At 57.9% G+C, this 17,569-nt stretch overlaps 1 protein-coding gene across 3 annotated transcripts in view; it reads left to right on the forward strand.

The window, feature by feature from the left end:
- KCNQ4 (potassium voltage-gated channel subfamily Q member 4) overlaps positions 1 to 17,569 on the forward strand; it is a 51,204-nt gene that overhangs the window by 12,498 nt on the left and 21,137 nt on the right. For all 3 annotated transcript variants that reach the window (XM_041738534.1, XM_041738535.1, XM_041738536.1), the window contains exons 2-4: positions 16,217 to 16,307; positions 16,949 to 17,075; positions 17,277 to 17,452. In XM_041738534.1, coding sequence (XP_041594468.1) covers positions 16,217 to 16,307; positions 16,949 to 17,075; positions 17,277 to 17,452 — 394 coding nt within the window. The remainder of the gene's footprint in view (positions 1 to 16,216; positions 16,308 to 16,948; positions 17,076 to 17,276; positions 17,453 to 17,569) is intronic.

Consider the following 17,569-nt stretch of genomic DNA (forward strand, 5'->3'; position numbering starts at 1 on the left):
CCTTCCTCGGCCATACTCACGCTCCTCACTCTCCCACCATTTGAGCAGGGTTGAGACTTTCAGGAGCAAATGCTGGGGCACTTGGGGCTAATGGGGACTCTGTGTTGTGCAGCATTTGGGGCTGAAAGGGCGGGGCAATATCAGGGGGGTTTAGGGCCCACGTTGGGCAAAGTTGGGGGGGACCTGATGGAGGTGCAGAGCTGGAGTGTTTGGGGCTAATCCTGGGCCACCCCTTTCTGGAGAAATTTGGCTACAAGTCAGGGAGGCAAATGTGTGGGCTATGCCCCCCCTCACTGGGCGGTAAACACAGCCGTAGCCCAGGAGACGGGCCCAAACATTCAGGCCCCCCACGGTTATTTATACCAGGACTCCCTCTCTCCTTCTCAGGCCTGGTCTGGCCTTTCAGTCCACTCCTGAGCTGGGCAACCTGAGTTGAGGGTCAGACCCCTGTCAAGGGAGGGGGCCTCAGCAGCAGGCCTGCTCAAACTGCACCAGGGACTGGGCCCTCATCCCCTCCCAACAGCTTATCCATTGAAGGCACTGGGTCTCGCAGATCAGAAATGTGCTCTTGGAGGCCAAGGCCTGGGCGGGAGGCAGGAGCCTTGGATTTGCTCTAAACTGCTATGCTAACCCTATAGCCTTAGCTACATGTTCAGTAGGAGGGAAGGGGCTAGATCGGTGCTTTGCAAACTGTTTTCAGCAGTAGATCTAGTTCTTAGATGAAACATGACACAGGAGCACAATATGTAAAACATATCAAAGCAGCATTGCTCTGGGTGGATTCAGGGGTAGGGGCCCCGAAGAATCCTGCCCACTCAGCCTGTATGGCTCTGCATACCACCAACTCAGAGCCTGTACACAGCCCTGCTTATTCTAGAACACATTCCAGGTAAGCCTGCAGTTCCTGGCCCCTGGATCCCTGTGCCTGCTTCCAGGGCTCGTACAGACCTCTTGGCTAGTTCATCATCTGGGGAGCCAAAGTATAGGAGCACTTCTAGGACCAAGGGCAGCTGGTTGCCACCAGTGTACATGGAGCCTGGAAGAGCAGACGAGGGCAGCCCCAGGAGTGTACCCCAGACCCCTCCTGGCCGGGGCTGAGCCCAGTGTGGGAAGAGAAGGGGGCACGCCATGGGCTGGGGACGGGAGGGTAGCAACCTCTCCCTTCCAGATTCCAGCTCGGAGCTCCAAGGAGTCCGAGATTTTAAAATCAGACCTGGCCTTCCAGATTGTTAGGAAGGTATATGTGTCAGGAAGAGTAGAACACATTTTCTCTAACAGCTTTTTAGTTTGAGTTAAACTTTTAAATATTTAGACTAATAGTCTGTGGGTCCCCATTTGTACTCTTTCCCAAGCCCTGCCCGTGTTTGGGGTGGGCTTGCGTTTGCCCTCACCCCGCCTACCCATCTCTGCAGCCACCCGGAGACGCCCTTACCCAAGGCTCTCAGGCTTCGCAGGAAAGCAAAAGCGGGAAAGTCCTGACTCGGATGCTAAGGCCCCGGTGACCTGGGTCCCCCTGTTCCTTTACAGATACTGTCTGAATGTCTAATCGGCCAGCCTGGGGGATGTGGGGGAGTCACAACTAGCCTTGCCCTTGGTGGATGGATCCTAATGAGGGGGTGGGGGTGGGGATGGAGGTGTGGACAGAGGCAGGAGCAGCCTCAGCACAAGGGAGTCGGGGGTTGGGGGGTCCCAGATGAGGCCAGGGATCCCAGGGGGCTGTAGGAGCACCGCTTCCCGAAGCAGATCAGGGGTGCTTGGGGAGGAAGGGGTACATCCAAAGGAGGGGAGAGAGCACCAAAGTCACCAAGGTAGGAATGCACCGGGTATGGAGGGGTGGGGGGCGGCTGATGCTCCCGTGTTTACAGCCTCAAGCTCTGGGCTGAGGAGCTTGGATTTTAGATGGTATATGGTAAGGGGCCATCATAGGACTGGAAATGGGGACGGAGCACTCAGCCACAGGTACATGGACCAGGGTTGGCGTGGGGACGGAGCTAGAATCCTGGCAGTCAGTGAAGAGGTGGCTGGAGGGAGGGGGAAGGGGGTTAGTCCCCGGATGGACAGGAGTGGGAAGTGGGAAGCCAGGAAGAAGGAGCCGATCTCCATCTGCGCTCAGGCATCTCTTCTTCGTCTTCTCCTCCTGCTTTCTGTCTCCCCGCCCCCATTCTATGGCCCTGTGTCTCCACACTGGGGAGAGGGGTGCCTCACTGCAAACCCACCTCCCTAAGGAAGACCACCTCATGGCAGTGGCGAGTGAGAGGCCACAGCTGTATAAGAGCGGACCTGCCCGTTCATTCACTTGTGCACTCCACGAATATTGATGCCCTGCAGTGCACGAAGCCCTGTTCCAGGTGTGGGAGGGAGTGGAGAACAGGATCAAGTCGCTGCCTTCATGGAGCTTACATTGGGGGTGGGGGGACTGGGGGATCAGAAACTGTAGCTCCCCCTGGTGTCCCCCCTCTGGCTCACTGGTCCATGCTCCTACATGCCTGGGAGAGGGGACTTCCCATTACCCACTCATTTGTCCCAGCTGCCCTAGTATCTGCACCGGGGTCTGAGAGCACTGACGAGGGGGGCCCAGTACCCAGGGCCCTGACCCCAGGGACCATTCATCTCTGTAAGAGGAGTACAGACCTGAGGGGCAGGTCTGGCCTCAGGCGGTGGTTCTTTGCACTCGCAAATGGCTTGGAGCCCCTTATGAGGGCCTTCCTGGCCTCAGTTTCTTTATCTGTTAGGTGGGGCTTAGGGGAGGCCCTGAAGGAATGAGGGGAGGAAAAGCCCAGTGGATTGCAGCATTCCCCACTGGTGGACAGGGCGGTGAGAGGATGCCAAGGACTCAATATCATTATCAACACCAGAGAATCATCGCTGTCTGCCGTGTTCGCTGTGGGCCAGCCTCCCGCCACTTTCATTTATTCCTCACAACCGGCTCTGCCTTCCCTCCCCATGTTGCAGACGAGGAAACGGAGTCTCAGGAAGGTGAAATGACTTGCTTGAGGCCACACGCACACCTAGCTGACTCTGGGAGCCCTCAAGGCCGGTGCTCTGAGGGTGCTGCCTGGCACCTGCCCTCCTGGGCACTCAGCCTCGAGCAGTAACCCAGCCCCGATGCCCCCCTCCGCCGGCGCCCTCGGGGACCCGCACGGGGCGGAGCCTGGGCACCGGGTCCTGCGACACTGGGCCGCGCAGCACGCGGGGGGCTGCAGGGGCCTCGGCCCCTCGGCGCCCTGGGGCGCTCGGTGCCCGCAGCCCAGCTGGGTGGGGGGGCGAGCCCGGGGCAGTAGGGGTGTCGCGCCCCGCTCTCCGCCCCCGGCCTCGGGGACGCGGCGGCACCTTCACACTTTCCGCTTGGCCCGCTGCTCGCCTTTCAGGCCGCCGTGTTTTCAATTGTTAATTTGGAAACGGAAAAAGAAGCCGGCCGGGCGGGGGAGGCCGCAAGGAGGTAACCGGAGCCGCAGCGCCGCCCCCGCCCCTCCTGCGCGCGGTGCCGGGTGTCGGGGAGGCCCCGCCCCGCCCCGGGCCCCGCCCACCAGGCCCCGCCCCTTCCAGTAAGCCCCGCCCCACGCCGAGGGGGTGCGCCGGCCGCAGAGGAAGGGGCCCCGGCAGGGGGGGCGCGTAGGGCGCCGTGCGGAGGGAGGGGTCCCCCTGGCGTCCTCCTCCCGGGAGCCCTCCCCGCCCGGGAGCCCCTCCCCTCCAGGGAACCTTCCCCTCCCGGGAGCCCCTCCCCCCCGGGAGCCCCTCCCCTCCCAGGAGCCCCTCCCCTCTCAGCAGCCCCTCCCCTCCCGGGAGCCCTCCCCTCCGGGAGCCCTCCCCTCCAGGAGCCCCACCCCTCCGGGAGCCCCTCCCCTCCGGGAGCCCCTCCCCTCCCGGGAGGCCGCCTCTCCCGGGAGCCCCTCCCCTCTCAGCAGCCCCTCCCCTCCCGGGAGCCCTCCCCTCCGGGAGCCCTTCCCTCCGGGAGCCCTCCCCTCCCGGGAGCCCCGCCTCTCCTGGGAGCCTCTCCCCTCTCAGCAGCCCCTCCCTCTCCCGAGGCGTCCCGCCTGGAGTCAGCCTCCTCCGTGTCCCGAAGTGAACCCAAGCCTTTCTGCAACCCCTCAGCGCGAGGTTCACCTGGGCCAGACCCCTGCCTCCAGCCTGCTGCACCAGGGATCCCTGGCCCCATTAGACAGACGAAGAAACTGAGTCCCAGAGAGGGACAACTCACTTGCTCAAGGTCCCACAGACAAGGCTGAATTCTTGAGCCTGGCAAGGTCAGGGTCAGAGCTGAATTCAAGCCTTTGGCTCTGATGCTTGTACGGTTCTGTCTTCCTCCGCTAGAGGAGGGAGGGGGCGTCAGGGCCACAGGTGCAGGCTGTCCCCTGCCCTGACCTCCAGCGCCCTTTCTGTGGCTAATGAGCTATTGGCAGCTTCCCTTTGGTCTACCCTGACTCCTCCTTGCTGTTATTATTCACTTACAGAGGAGTTTGGGAGGTAGACTTTCCATGCAAATGAGCACCATGCAAATGAAATGTAAAAGACCCTCTCCTCAGACTAGAAGCTCCTCAGGACTGGCGGCTTGGAGAGCTGCTAGGGCGGCCCTTCCCATTGGGGAAGCTGAAATCACCAGGCCCAGATGGATGAGCGAAAAATAGGGCCCTCGGAGACCCTTCCTCGGGAGTCAAGCCAGACTCAGAGACAGCGTCCCCCCTCCTCAGCTGAGTGGTGGAAGAATCAAAATAGAGAGCCCATCGACCTAAGTTCCTAGCTCTGTCCACACCCCTGTGCCCCCCCCTTCTGCAGCCCCCAACCCTGACAAACCGCTCCTGGCTCTTAGAGGACTCTGAATCCGCCAGAACCAGGGCTGGGCAGCCTCTCCCATTAAAGGCAGAACTGAGGATGTCTGCAGATGTGCTTCTGGCTTGCAGCCTAAGACCCACCTACCCACCCTTCCACTTTGGCTGTGGGACAGGCCCAGAGAAGTTGTGCTCCTGGCCTAAGGTCATACAGTAAACCTTTCCTGGCTGTCAGGGCCCCCTGGAGTCTGTCTTGCTGGATTCAGTCTGGCTGGACATGGATTTGAGGTTCCCATGGGGAGCGAGGCTCCCAGGGCAGCTGTAACCGACTGCCCCAGGTGTGGCCCATGAGTTTGCATACTGCTTTGCTTACTGGTAGCAAAGGCATTGGAACACCCCTCCCTGCCATGCACCCTACACCTCCCACTGGGTGGGATTCTCAGGGGCTGAGTCTGCAGCACCTGGGGACTGTGCTCCCCGGGGTGCCCCGCCCTCACCGAATCTCCTGTTCCACCCTGTCAGCTCTTGGTACCCTCTCTGCTCCCGGAGTGCTGACAACCAAGTGTGGGGGACTAAGCTCTTTCCCCTGGTTTAGATTCTTCCCTCCTTCCCCCTCCCCCCTTTGCAAAGGTTCTGCTGATTCAGAGGACAGAAGGCTCCTTGGAGGTGACCCTGACCCCTGCCAGGCTCAAGTAGCTGGAAGCCTGAGCAGTCCTTGACCCCAGTGCCACCCTGTCACATGCAGCAGGAAGGGCAGGGGCCAGGCCCCAGCCTGATGCTCAGATGATGGAATTTTTGAGGTGAGGGTGAGGGGCTGGTGCCTGACTCCTCCTATAGGAAGAGGACAAATCAAAAGAATCTAACCTCAGGAATCAGGATATCTGGGTGCCAGACCCAGTTGTGCCTCTGATCTGGGGTATGATCACAGGTAGATCATGCCCTTCTCTAGGACTCAGTGTCCCCTGTATAAATAGAGGATTGATCCACTCTAAGGGATCTTTCCGTGCTAAGCTAGAGACAGTATCTGCTCATCTCCTGCATTGTCGGTCCCCCTAGTACAAGTCACCCGCATCTTATGCTTGGATCGTACAGCTGTGGGGCAAATGTCATTACCCCCTCCCCGTCCCCCTCTGCACCATCACCGTGGGTTCTCTACTCAACAGCCTGTGCTGTTGCAAATGCAAGTCAGATCGTGTACTCCTGCTCAGGAGTCCCCATCTCACTTGGAGTAAAAGCCAAAATCCTCACAAGAGCCAGTAGGTGATCTGCTTCCTGCCTCCACTGCCTCGCTGCCCACACTCTCCCCTTTCCTCACTCTGCTCTGGGGGCATGCCTTTCTTGATGGTCTGGCTCAGGTTTTTGCGCTTGCTTTTTCCCTCTGCTCAGAATCCCGTTTTTCCCAGATACCCACATGGCTCACTCACTCATTTCCTTGAGATCTCTGCTGAAAAGTCACCTTCTTGATGCTGCTTTCCCCAACCCCTCTCTATAAAATAGTCCCCAACTCCCATACCAATGTTCCTTCTTTCTTCTCCCCACTTAATGTTTTCCCATCATCATCATCATCTCACATTAAAACAAAATTTTTTTTAAAGATTTTATTTATTCATGATAGACATAGAGAGAGAGAGAGGCAGAAACACAGGCAGAGGGAGAAGCAGGCTCCATGTCGGGAGCCTGACACGGAACTCGATCCCGGGACTCCAGGATTACGCCCTGGGCCAAAGGCAGGTGCTGAACCGCTGAGCCACCCAGGGATCCCCCTTTTTTTAAATATAGGTAAGCTCTACACCCAACGTGGGGCTCTAACTTACCATCTGGAGATCAAGAGTCACCTGCTCCACCCACTAAGCCAGCCAGGCTCCCCCAGTAACCTTTGCAACCAATGTTGGACGCAAATCACATTTGGAACCTTGACTTGCTTATTACCCATGTCCCCCATGAGAGCGCACACCCCACAAGTCAGTGAGTGAGGAAGTGAGTGCCGTGGTGCTGGCCTGGGAGTTGCTACCTGGCCAGATTCACTCTCACACCACCTGCTGCAGGGAGGGTTGAGATGCGAGTGAACCACTAGCAGCCAGCAGGGTGGCAGTGGCACCTGTGGGGGGGGGGGCGGTGGAGGGGAGGGTGGTAGAGGGAGCATGATGCCTGGGGTCCAGCACCTAGGTTGTGCCCTCTCTCAGGAAGCTTTCACCCAGCACCCATTCTGATTTGGGCAGGGCATTCCAGGTGAAAAGGACAAGACCTCAACCAGTTCTGGGTTTGGGGGAGGAGGCCCTTCATCCAGCGGCTTTTCTCCAGTTGAACTAAATGCCATGATGATGGGGGTGGGCAGAGAGATGGGAGTGGGGACTTAAGGGAGCCTGAGGTGGACTCCCACCTCACCCAGCCTCCCTGGAGGAGGGGCAGACATGACATGAGCAAAGATAGGGAGGGAAAAGCCGCTTGCTTTTATGGGAGAAGAACAGAGCTGTGACGCTGGAGTAAGCGGCGTGGGGTTGGGCTCTGTGGTGGGGAGTGAGATGGTGGGGTGGGAAGGGCCTTCCTTGCAATTGTGCTTAGGAGCTTGGGCCTGAGCCTGTAAGTCGGTGGATTTCACACTTTTTAAAAAAGCAGCAAAGCTCTGCGTTCCAGTGAAGTCTCCTGCCAAGCCCAGAATGTAAAACTGAGTCACCCGAATCCACATGGAGCTGCTCAGGTGGAGCGGTGGTTGGGGGGTGGGGGGGAGGTTCCCATTGGCTCTCTGGTTTAAGCTTTCAGAATCCAGGCTGCCTGTGTTCCACCCCTTACTTGTCTTTCATTCCACTGGCCTCCTGCTGGGGATCCCACGCTGTTTATTTGAGGCGTCGTTGGTGCTGCCCAGCCAGCCCTAAACAGATGGAGGGCCCCTGCTCCCTCCTGGTGCCCGCCTGGGACATGCTGCTCAGCCCCCCTTACCTGGAGCACCAGGTAGTCCGGCTGGCATGGCAGAGGGAAGCAGTGAGATGGAGTAGGAGGGTTTGGAGCTGAGCCAGGTGGGAGACGACCAGGCTGTGACGCATTAAACACCTGGCCCAGGAGACACTGCCTTCCACACCCTAGTGGCACCAAGACCATTCACACCAGCTCAAGACAACCTGGCATGTGAGGGCGGGGGACACCTACTGCCAGGAAAGGGAAGAGTTGCGTGGCATCGTGGAGGGAGGCATGTCGGGGCTTCACTGAACGGAGAAGGGGAGATACTAGATTCGGGAACAAGTGGCCTCAGGTCCATTTTTCTATGCACTCCTGCCAACTTTCCTCTCTGGTTCTTAGTTCCGTTCCTGGGAAAGACCACCTGACTGGCTGGGCCGGACCTACGGGTGGGGTTGGGGGGAAGCTTTCCTGGTCAGTCTCCAGTTCTGGATGAATCAGTCAGTGGTGGCCAGGAGAGCGTCATGGAGCCATGTTGGTGCCACGTGGGGTTGGCCCTTGGGGGGCTGTGGTGGCTGTCTGAGCCGTCCCTGGGGACCCCGTGGCCTTGTACATCCTGTGCGTGGCGAGGGGCCTGGCAGGGAGGCCGCTGCTGGCACAGAAATCCAGCCCGAGCTTAGGGCTGCCTGTTTCTAGTGGGTCCATCCAGAGGGGCCAACTTTTTATAATTTTTCAGGCCGAAGGGAACGCCTTTTTCTAATTGGTCCTCCAAGAGGGAGCATTTTTGTCATATTTTGTACTATGTGCTGGCGGCTGCTGTCCCTCCAGGGACATCCTCAGAGAATCTGGAACTGAGCTGAGAGCTCAGGCCTCTCCCCTCCACCCTGCTCTGGAGAGCAGCAAGGCTGAAGGGACTTTAGCCTTCAGAGCGTGGCCCACCTTCACGTCGTAGATGGGGAAACTGAGGCTCCATGGAGCCCTCATCCCTCACCCCGAGCCCCCAGCATAGGCCTCTGGCCCAGGGAAGCAGCGGCCTGCAGTGGCAGCCCTGGTGTGGGGCCCTGGGTCACGTGCTTTTGCTCCCTTTGCCATATTTAGAATCGCTGGATCAGGGGAAACTTCTCCTCCCAGCCCCTGAGGATTCTTGGAAAGAGCCTCACTCTGAGGCCTGGCCGGCTGCCCCTCCCCTCGATCCCCCTGCAAGTAGGAGGCTGCTCTCCCCCAGAGGAGCCTGGGGCCCTCCAGGCCACACTGCACCCCCCTCCCCGTCGGTGGGGAGCCCCTCAGGTCTAGTTTAGGTCCCTCCTTCGGTAGCAACCCTAGTTTGTGGTTTAAGAAGCCCTTTTGTGCTGGAAGGTGGCGTGTTATGGCCTCTGTCCGCCAGGAACCTTGGCTGAATGGGGACAGACTGGCCCTGGCCGTCCCCAGGGGGAAGGTGGAACCTTTCCTTCGGGGTCTGGTCTGGGTGGGATCACATACTCCCAAGGCCAGTTGTAGAAAGGGAGCCAGCTGGTGGCCACGCAGGCGACAGCTGCCTGGGAGGAGGGCCACTGGGGACAAGGAAGGAGGCCCAGGAGGAAGGAAGGGGCATGGCCTGGTTCTGCATTTACTTTGGCCTGGTTGGGGGTGGGGGTATCCCTTCATCCCACATGGCTGCTTTCCTCCCTCAGGATCATCAAGCCTTAAAAATAAACCCAAAAAAGTCCCAAGCCAAAGCAAATCAGAAATGCATGTGTGGAGCACCTGTGGTGTTCTGCATCTTTTCTCCCATTCTTAGGGTAGGAGATAAAGGTCCTGTGTTCCCCAGGGACCCCTCCCCAGGGCCCGGTCAGCTGTTCAAACCTCCCCCACCCCTGTTCCCCGCCTCCTCCCGGAAGGAGCCCTGACTCCTCCGTCACTGAAGGTCACAGAGGAAGTCTGAGCCCCCAGGGAGCGCTCTGGCTTCCCGGTCCCCAAACCTCCGGTCCCACCTAGCCCCTCCCCCGGGCCGGCCCACTAGCTGGCAGGGTCCTTTCCGCCCAGCAGCCCTGCCCAGCTCTGGATCCCCGCCTCCCTGCTGCCCTGGGGACTTCATTCCATTGATCACTCCCTCCCCCATCTTCGACTTGTCCCTCTTTCCTCTGGCTTCTTCCACTCTGGCTCTTGCATCTTAAAAAAAAACAAAAAACAACCCAAGCCCAGGTCCCTGGGCTCCCCATCCCTCTTTCTCACGCCTCCACCTTCCTCATCCTACTGGCCTGGCACTGCTCCTGCCCGTTCTCTCCGCTCCTCTGCCCAAGGTGCCCAGTGACCAACTCGTCACCAAACCCAGTGGACATTTTTCAGGCCTTATCTTGTTTGACCTCTTGGCAGCATTTCACACTGTGGTTCGCTCCCCCTTGAAACCCTCTTGCTTGGCATCCCTGCCACCTCTTTCTCCTGGCTTCCCTCTTGTCTTGCTGGCAGCTCCTTTGGCATCTGGCAGGGAGAGTGTGTCTCCTGTCTCTGCCCAGGGGTCCCTCTGGGTCCTCCTCAAAATGTGCCACACGCCCTCTGAACTGTCTGGGCTCCTACCATGGTCTCTACCCGCTCCCCTGTGTGCCCCAAATCCGCATTTCCAGCTCAGGTCTCTGCTTTCATGGCCTTGAGTGTGTGCCTGTGGGCAGTGACCCCAGGGGAGCTCATTGCCCCCACCTGCTCCTCCCGTGGGGTCTCCCGGCTCTGCCCACTCATCCTTCATCCACCTGGCACCCACACCAGAAACGGGAGAGTCCTTCTCCCTCCTTGTCCCCATTTCCAAATAATCACCAAATCTTGCTCCCAGAAGCCTCCATCCTGCACGTATCTTTGCTGCTGGCACCCTCATCTCTCATCTGAATTATTGTGGAACTTTCTGCATTTTCCCAATCACTCTCACCCCCTCCAGTCCACGTTCCCCACGACCCGTGAGTGTGGTCGTGAAACACATATCACACCACGGCATTCCTTTCTTGAAACTCTCCAATGGATCCCCATGGCCTTGAGGGTTCAGGGAATCTGGAACTGAGCTCATGACAGACCCTCCCCCTGCAGACCCTCTGCCGGAGAGTCTAGTCCCCCCACCTCATGTGGCAGGTAGGGAAACTGAGGTAGTATTGCTTGGTGGTCCAGGTGGACTTGAGTTTAGGTCCTGGCCTTATGACTTTGGACAATCTAGTATACTTTTCTTTTTTCCTTTTCCTTTTTTCTTTTTTAAAAAGATTTTATTTATGACAGACACACAGAGAGAGGCAGAGACACAGGCAGAGGGAGAAGTAGGCTCTATGCAGGGAGCCCGATGTGGGACTCGATCCCAGGACCCCGGGATCAAGACCTGAGCCGAAGGCAGATGCTCAACCACTGAGCCACCCTGGTGCCCCTCTTTTTCCCTTTTTAAAAAATGGCTTTGGGATCCCTGGGTGGCGCAGCGGTTTGGCGCCTGCCTTTGGCCCAGGGCGCGATCCAGGAGACCCTGGATCGAATCCCAGGTTGGGCTCCCGGTGCATGGAGCCTGCTTCTCCCTCTGCCTGTGTCTCTGCCTCTCATTCTCTCTCTGTGTGTGACTATCATAAATAAGTAAAAATTAAAAAAAAACAAAATAATGGCTTTATTGAATTGTAGTTCGCATACCAGAAAATCCCGCCTTACAATTCAGTGTTTTTTAGTACAGTCGCAGAGCCATGCAGCCGTCCTAGCAGGCCTTTCTGAGCTGTGTTTTCTCATTGATAAGCCTTGGGTGATTATGGTACTGCTCTCGCAGGGTGGTGGTGAGAAGTAATTAAAAATAAGCATGTAGAGGGCTTGGCACAGTGTCTGGCCAATAGGAAGTCCGCAGCTAGCAGGAGCTGTTCGGGGGTCACACAGCAAACTGGGGTGAAGTTGATGTTGGCACGAGGCCCACATCCCCAGTGGGGCTGTCCTCACTCCCCCTGCCCTGTGGCTGTTTCTGCAGCGAATTCAGGGAGGTGGTGGAGGCAGGGTGAGGCAGGGAGGGCAATAATTGCAGTTATTTAAAAAGCTATGAGCTGGCTAATAATTGAATCAGCCACAACCACTCCGATCAGCTGAGCCAGTGATTCTCCAAGTGTGGTTCCCGGAGGAGTAGCAGGAGCATCACCAGGAGGCTTTGCAGACGTGCAGATTCTGAGGTCCCACCTCACGCTTGCATTCCACAAGTGGGGCCCAGAAGTCCTGGGTCTTAGCGAGTCCTCTGGACGATCCTGACACCAGCTGTAGTTCGAGAACCACGGATCTAAGCAAACCAGCTAGGGGCCATTGTAGAGAGCCCAAGCCAGCCAGCTCCTGGGTGCCAACTACAATTGCAGAGGCAGAGAATCGAGGCCTGAGAGGGGGCCGGACACAATCCTTAGTCCTTATTTGTTGCATGAATGAAGCCATACGCTGGTTCTGGCAGACACAGCCGCACCCCGGCTTCGGGCTCCTTCTCCCTGTCTCCTCTCTGCCTAAGCTCCAGACGCGGATCTCTGGCCCAAGAGTGGGTGTCTGTGTGAGGACCCCTCGGGAGGACCAAGGTAGCCTGAGAGGTCGCACTGATTCACTGTGTGATTTGGAGCAAGTGTGTCCCTCCCTGGGCCCCATTTCTTCATCTGGAAGATAATTGCTCAGGTGCTTGGGACACAAGATGTTCTCTATCAGGGACTCCTGGTGGCTCAGCAGTTGAGCATCTGCCTTCCACTCAGGGCGTGATCCTAGGTCTTGGGATCGAGTCCCACGTCGGGCTCCCTGCATGGAGCCTGCTTCTCCCTCTGCCTGTGTCTCGGCCTCTCTCTCTCTGTGTGTGTCTCTTGTGAATAAAGTCTGTAAAAAACAAAAACAAAACAAAACAAAAAAGATGTTCTCTATCAGATTTAACGTATCTGTTCCACTGTATTGAGCATCTGGAAACCCCCATCCAGCGTGTGAAGGCAGGGGAGGTGAAGATCTGGGGCTTTTTTAAAAAATATTTTATTCATTTACTCATGAGAGACAGAGAGAGAGGGGCAGAGACACAGGCAGAGGGAGAAGCAGAGGGAGAAGCAGGATCCCTGCGGGGAGCCCGATGTGGGACTCAATTCTGAGACCCCAGGATCCCACCCTGGGCTGAAAGCAGACAGTCAGCCGCTGAGCCACCCGGGCAGCCCGCTCTGGGGCTTTTTAAACAGTGTCTACCATGTGGAGCTGGTCAAAGTCAGAGACCTGCCTTCTCGTCCCTTCTCAGGAAGGATGCTGGGGAGTCCAACACGCCAGGGAGGGACGTTTTTGGAGCTTTTGGAGCCTTCTCAGTGGGTACCAACTGGGAGCTTTGGTGACATGGTGTTTTAATATTTGTTTCATGTGAATGTCTGCTATTCATGTACTCAGTTTATGAAAAATAAATAAAGCAGAGCAAGGAGAGGGAGAGAGTGGGGATAGGGCCATTGTTTTGGAGAGAGGGGGTGGTTGGGGAAGGCCTCCCCAAGGAAGTGATGTTTGATGAGTAAGGGAAAAATAAATAAATAGGAAGCAGCAGAGCAAGTGCAAAGCCTGGAGGTGGAAATAAGTTTGACGCTCCAGAAATGGCATGAGGTCAGGATGGTTGGCGCGTAGTGATGGAGGGGATGGGGAGAGGGGGTCAAGTCTGCGAGGTACGGTGGGGGCCAGAGCTCTCAGGGCCTTCCGGCCCACACTGAGGAGGTTAACCTTCGCTCTCCAAATGTGATGGGACGTCAGGGAGAGTTTTGAGGAGAGTGATTTCCAGCTTTGCTTTGTCAGGAAGGTCACCCTGGCTACTATGAAGAGAGTGGGTCACAGTTGGGCCAGAGTGGAGGCGGGGAGGCCAGCCAGAGGTGAGATGGTGGCGGCTTAGTCAGGGTGGTGAGCTGTGGTCTGTCCAGGGACTTATTCTGAAGGGAGAGCCAAGAGAAAATTGCTAAAGGCCAGGAAGTGGAGGGTGAGCAAAAGGAAAAATCAGAGGCAACTCTTAGGTATTTGGCCTGAGCCCTTGGGTGGCAGCTGGTGCCATTAACGGAGATGGGGAGACAGGAGGGGAACAAAATTTGAGGGCAAATCGAGTTTGGTTTTGAACATGTTGGGTTTGAGAGGCCACCAGACATCTGAGAAAGAGAAGCTGAGTAGACAGCTGGACATGTGAGCTGGACTCTGGGAGAGGCCATCACACCCTGACATCTGCGAAATGGCAAAGCTCTTGTGGTAAAGGGGTGGGGGCAGGACTGAAGGCAGCTGTGTCTCTGTCTGTATATTTAAGGAAATGCAGTTTTAAATTCCTATTTGTTATTACTTCTGTTTATTTATTTTTAAAGATTGTATTTATTTATTTGAGAGAAGGTGTGTGAGCAGAGGGGGAGGGAGAGAATCTCAAGCAGACTCCCCGCCCAGCTCAGAAGAGACCCCATTGGGCTCGATCCCAGGACCCTGAGATCAGGACCTAAGCCAAAACCAAGAGTCAAGTGTTCAACCAATGGGGCCACTCAGGCGCCCCCACCCCTGTTTATTCTAAAAATACAAGGAAGTGCAGAGAAGCAACAAAGCAGAACAGAAGCCAAATCCCTCTTAATTTTGCCACCCGGAGATAAGCCCTGCTGACTCTTGGTAGGAATATAAAAAATATATATGTTTTTAAAAATTGGGATCACATTGCCTTTCAGATGTGATAATCTGCTTTTTTCATTTAACCCATTGGTGATGTGTCCATTTTATAGACGTGTAACTGTTGACCTGGAAGGCACAGTGTGGTGAAAGATGCGTTTCCAAAAGCCCCAGCAGGAAGCTCCTAGTGCGGCCCCCTTACCTGAGGATCCGGGGTCAGCCGAGCACTGGGGCCACCGAAGGATTGCTGTTCAGGGCTGGGGTGAAAGCCTATCAGATTCAGAGGCAACCCTTCCCGGGGGGGAGGGGGCTGGATGAGCAGACCTCAGAGAGGGGCCCCGGGCCTGTAGGAGTCCCCATCCCAGGGGGATGTGGATGCTGCATTTTCTGTGGTTAATTCTTGAACATGAGGAGCTGGGGCTCCTCCTATCTCCCCGTGCCTTCTGTTTTGCTGACTCAGCTCTTGCCTGGAACTAGCCAAGGAGGCCTCCCCCTCGCTCATTCATTCAAAACCCTTTAGGACATCCACCACCTACCCTCTCTCCAAGTAGCCTGGGAGCCCAGCCCAAGGAGGGTGTAAGTCCTTTCCGCATCTGTCCTCCCATCAGCTCCCCTGTACAGAGGTGGAGACTGGCTTACAGAAGGGAGGTGACTGTACGAGCTGGACCAGGACCTGAACCCAAGCCTCTCTGCCCCTGGGCCCCTGAAACAGAAACACAAATGAAGCCACGTAGAGAGTGACTAGGGCCATAGACACACAGGCAAGCACCGGGCAGGGGTGGGAAGGGGAAGAGGGAAGGGGGTGCGGAGGGCCTCCCCGGGGGCTCCCCGGAGCAGAGGGGGAGCAGAGTCTCCACAGGCCCTGGAGGTGGGCTGTTTCCGGCAAAATGCTGCATCAGCAGCCTTCCCAGGTGGGGAGACTCTGGGAGCATCTGGGGGAGGCTGTGGGTCAGGCCACAAGGGAGGTGTTTGCAGAGAAGCCCGTTCCCTCCAGAGCCTCTCCCAGGGCACATGCATAACCAGTGCATCCCCCTCCCAAAGAGGGGCGCTTCTGGGATTCCGGCCGGGTCCCTTCCCCTGTAGCCTGTGTGCCTCAGCCTGGCCTGCGTTGCGTATTCACACACTGTCCGAGGCCGCCAGCCTCTCCCCTTGTGCCCTTTCCCCCTCTTCCCATCCCTTGGGAAGGGGGGAACCATGGCTGTAATCTTGCCTCTGTCTTGGACACACTGAGTGACCTTGGGTGAGTCCCTTTCCCTGTCTGGGCCTCAGTTTCCTCATATGTGCAGCTGGGGTGGAGGGAAGGGCTGGATGAGCTGGGTTATAAAGTTCTTTCCATTTCTAAACGTCTGTTTCTGGGCTTCCCACTGCCTCAGGGGAGCCATGGACCATGAGGACTGACTCCCCTCCCCAGACCTCGTCCCACTCTGCATACTTCCCCCCTTCCCTGGCCTCCCTAGTCTCCTTTCCTTTCATAGTTGTCTCCTTCTTTAATTCCTTGAGAGCCCACGAAGGCAGAGGCAACTGTCCCCAGATGAAGCGACGTTCCTGCCTCGGAGTTCACAGGGAGCAGGGACCTCTCCCGGGCTGCTGACCTTCCCGGGCCCCTCGGCTGACCTCAGGGGTACTTCTCTTAAAACAGTCTTAAAACCGAGCCAAGGCCTGAGGGCCCCCCTTGTGAGTGGCTGAGCCAGCAGGTGCTTCATGACTATTCCCACCGGCAGCCCAGACAGCCCCGCCACCCACCGCTGGGTGACCACCCTGGGAGCCGCAGCCGGAGCCCCTGAGGGGGCAGTGGGCATGTGGGGGGGCTCTGCCCCGGGGGTCCAGCACAGAACCGCAGCTCCAGGGAACCCTGATTCGGATTCTGCTTTCCAGACAGTTCTTCCCAAATAACGCTTCCCTCCACCCGCACCTGGGCAGCCCCCTGGCCATCCTGTCCAGGCCGCGGTCTGACCCTCTCCACACTGCTGTTGCAGATTTCTGCTGGTCTTCAGCTGCCTGGTGCTGTCCGTCCTGTCCACGATCCAGGAGCACCAGGAACTTGCCAACGAATGTCTCCTCATCTTGGTGAGTGCCCGAGGCCGGGCCTGAGCCAGGCTGTGGGCTCAGGGTGGAGGCAGACAGAGGCTTCTCACCCTGCGGCTCAGAGAGGGGCTTGCTCCCTGGGTGCATGGCTGCCCCTCTCTGGACTTCATGTCCTGCTTTAGAACGGATGTTGAGGGACCTCTTGCCGCTGAGCCAGGGCTGATGTTGGGCCCAGAGAAGAGGTGGATAAGCCTCACTCCTTTTCGGGGCCCAAAGGGTCAACTCAACCCCTGGTTTGGTGGTGGTTTTCCTTTTTTTTTTTCCTCTCCAAATAGAAGCACCTGGGAAGTGGACAGCCGACAGACAGCCACCCCTTATGTCACCCAGGGTTGGTGGGTTGGCAGGGCTACTGAGTCTGGGATAGCTGGGAGGGGGAGGGCTGGGTGAAGGGCAGAAATCCCCAGACAGCTTGTGGACAGGGAGTGGAAGGCAGTCTGTGGGAGGGGCCACGTGCCTTCTGGAATCCTCCTCAGGTCCAGCCAGGTGTAGGAACATCCAGGAGAGGTGGCCCAAGGAAATCGTGGTCCTCCTAACCCAAGGACTGGGGGCTGGGCCAGTGCTGTGAGCCCCGGGCCCTTACTCCTGGAGCGGGGAGCCCAGAACTCAGGCCCCTGGTCCCACAGGAATTCGTGATGATCGTGGTGTTTGGCCTGGAGTACATCATCCGCGTCTGGTCGGCAGGATGCTGCTGCCGCTACCGAGGATGGCAGGGCCGCTTCCGCTTTGCCAGAAAGCCCTTCTGTGTCATCGGTGATAAGACCTGGGCACCCGCGCCTGCCCCCTGCCCCCGAGCCCCAGGGTTGACACCCTGCCCCAGACCCCAGCTCCAGCTAGAGATTCCACCCCCCCATCTCCTTGCCACTACCCGCCCCCCAGCCCGTGGCCCCAAGACTCCCCCACACACACCTTGGGTCCTGGCCGGCTGTGACCTCGCCTTCTGTGACCCTGCAGACTTCATTGTGTTCGTGGCCTCGGTGGCCGTCATCGCCGCGGGCACGCAGGGCAACATCTTCGCCACGTCTGCGCTGCGCAGCATGCGCTTCCTGCAGATCCTGCGCATGGTGCGCATGGACCGGCGCGGGGGCACCTGGAAGCTGCTGGGCTCGGTGGTCTATGCGCACAGCAAGGTGCGCCTGCGGGCTGCGGGGGCCGAGGGGGAGGCCGGGGACCCTGTGGCAGCCAGGTCACAGGGGACGGTCTCTGGGGGCCTGGGCTGGGTGTTGGTCAGGAGGCGAGGCCTGTCG

The sequence above is a fragment of the Vulpes lagopus genome, chromosome 23 (genome assembly GCF_018345385.1).
Source record: "Vulpes lagopus strain Blue_001 chromosome 23, ASM1834538v1, whole genome shotgun sequence".
Lineage (NCBI taxonomy): Eukaryota > Metazoa > Chordata > Mammalia > Carnivora > Canidae > Vulpes > Vulpes lagopus.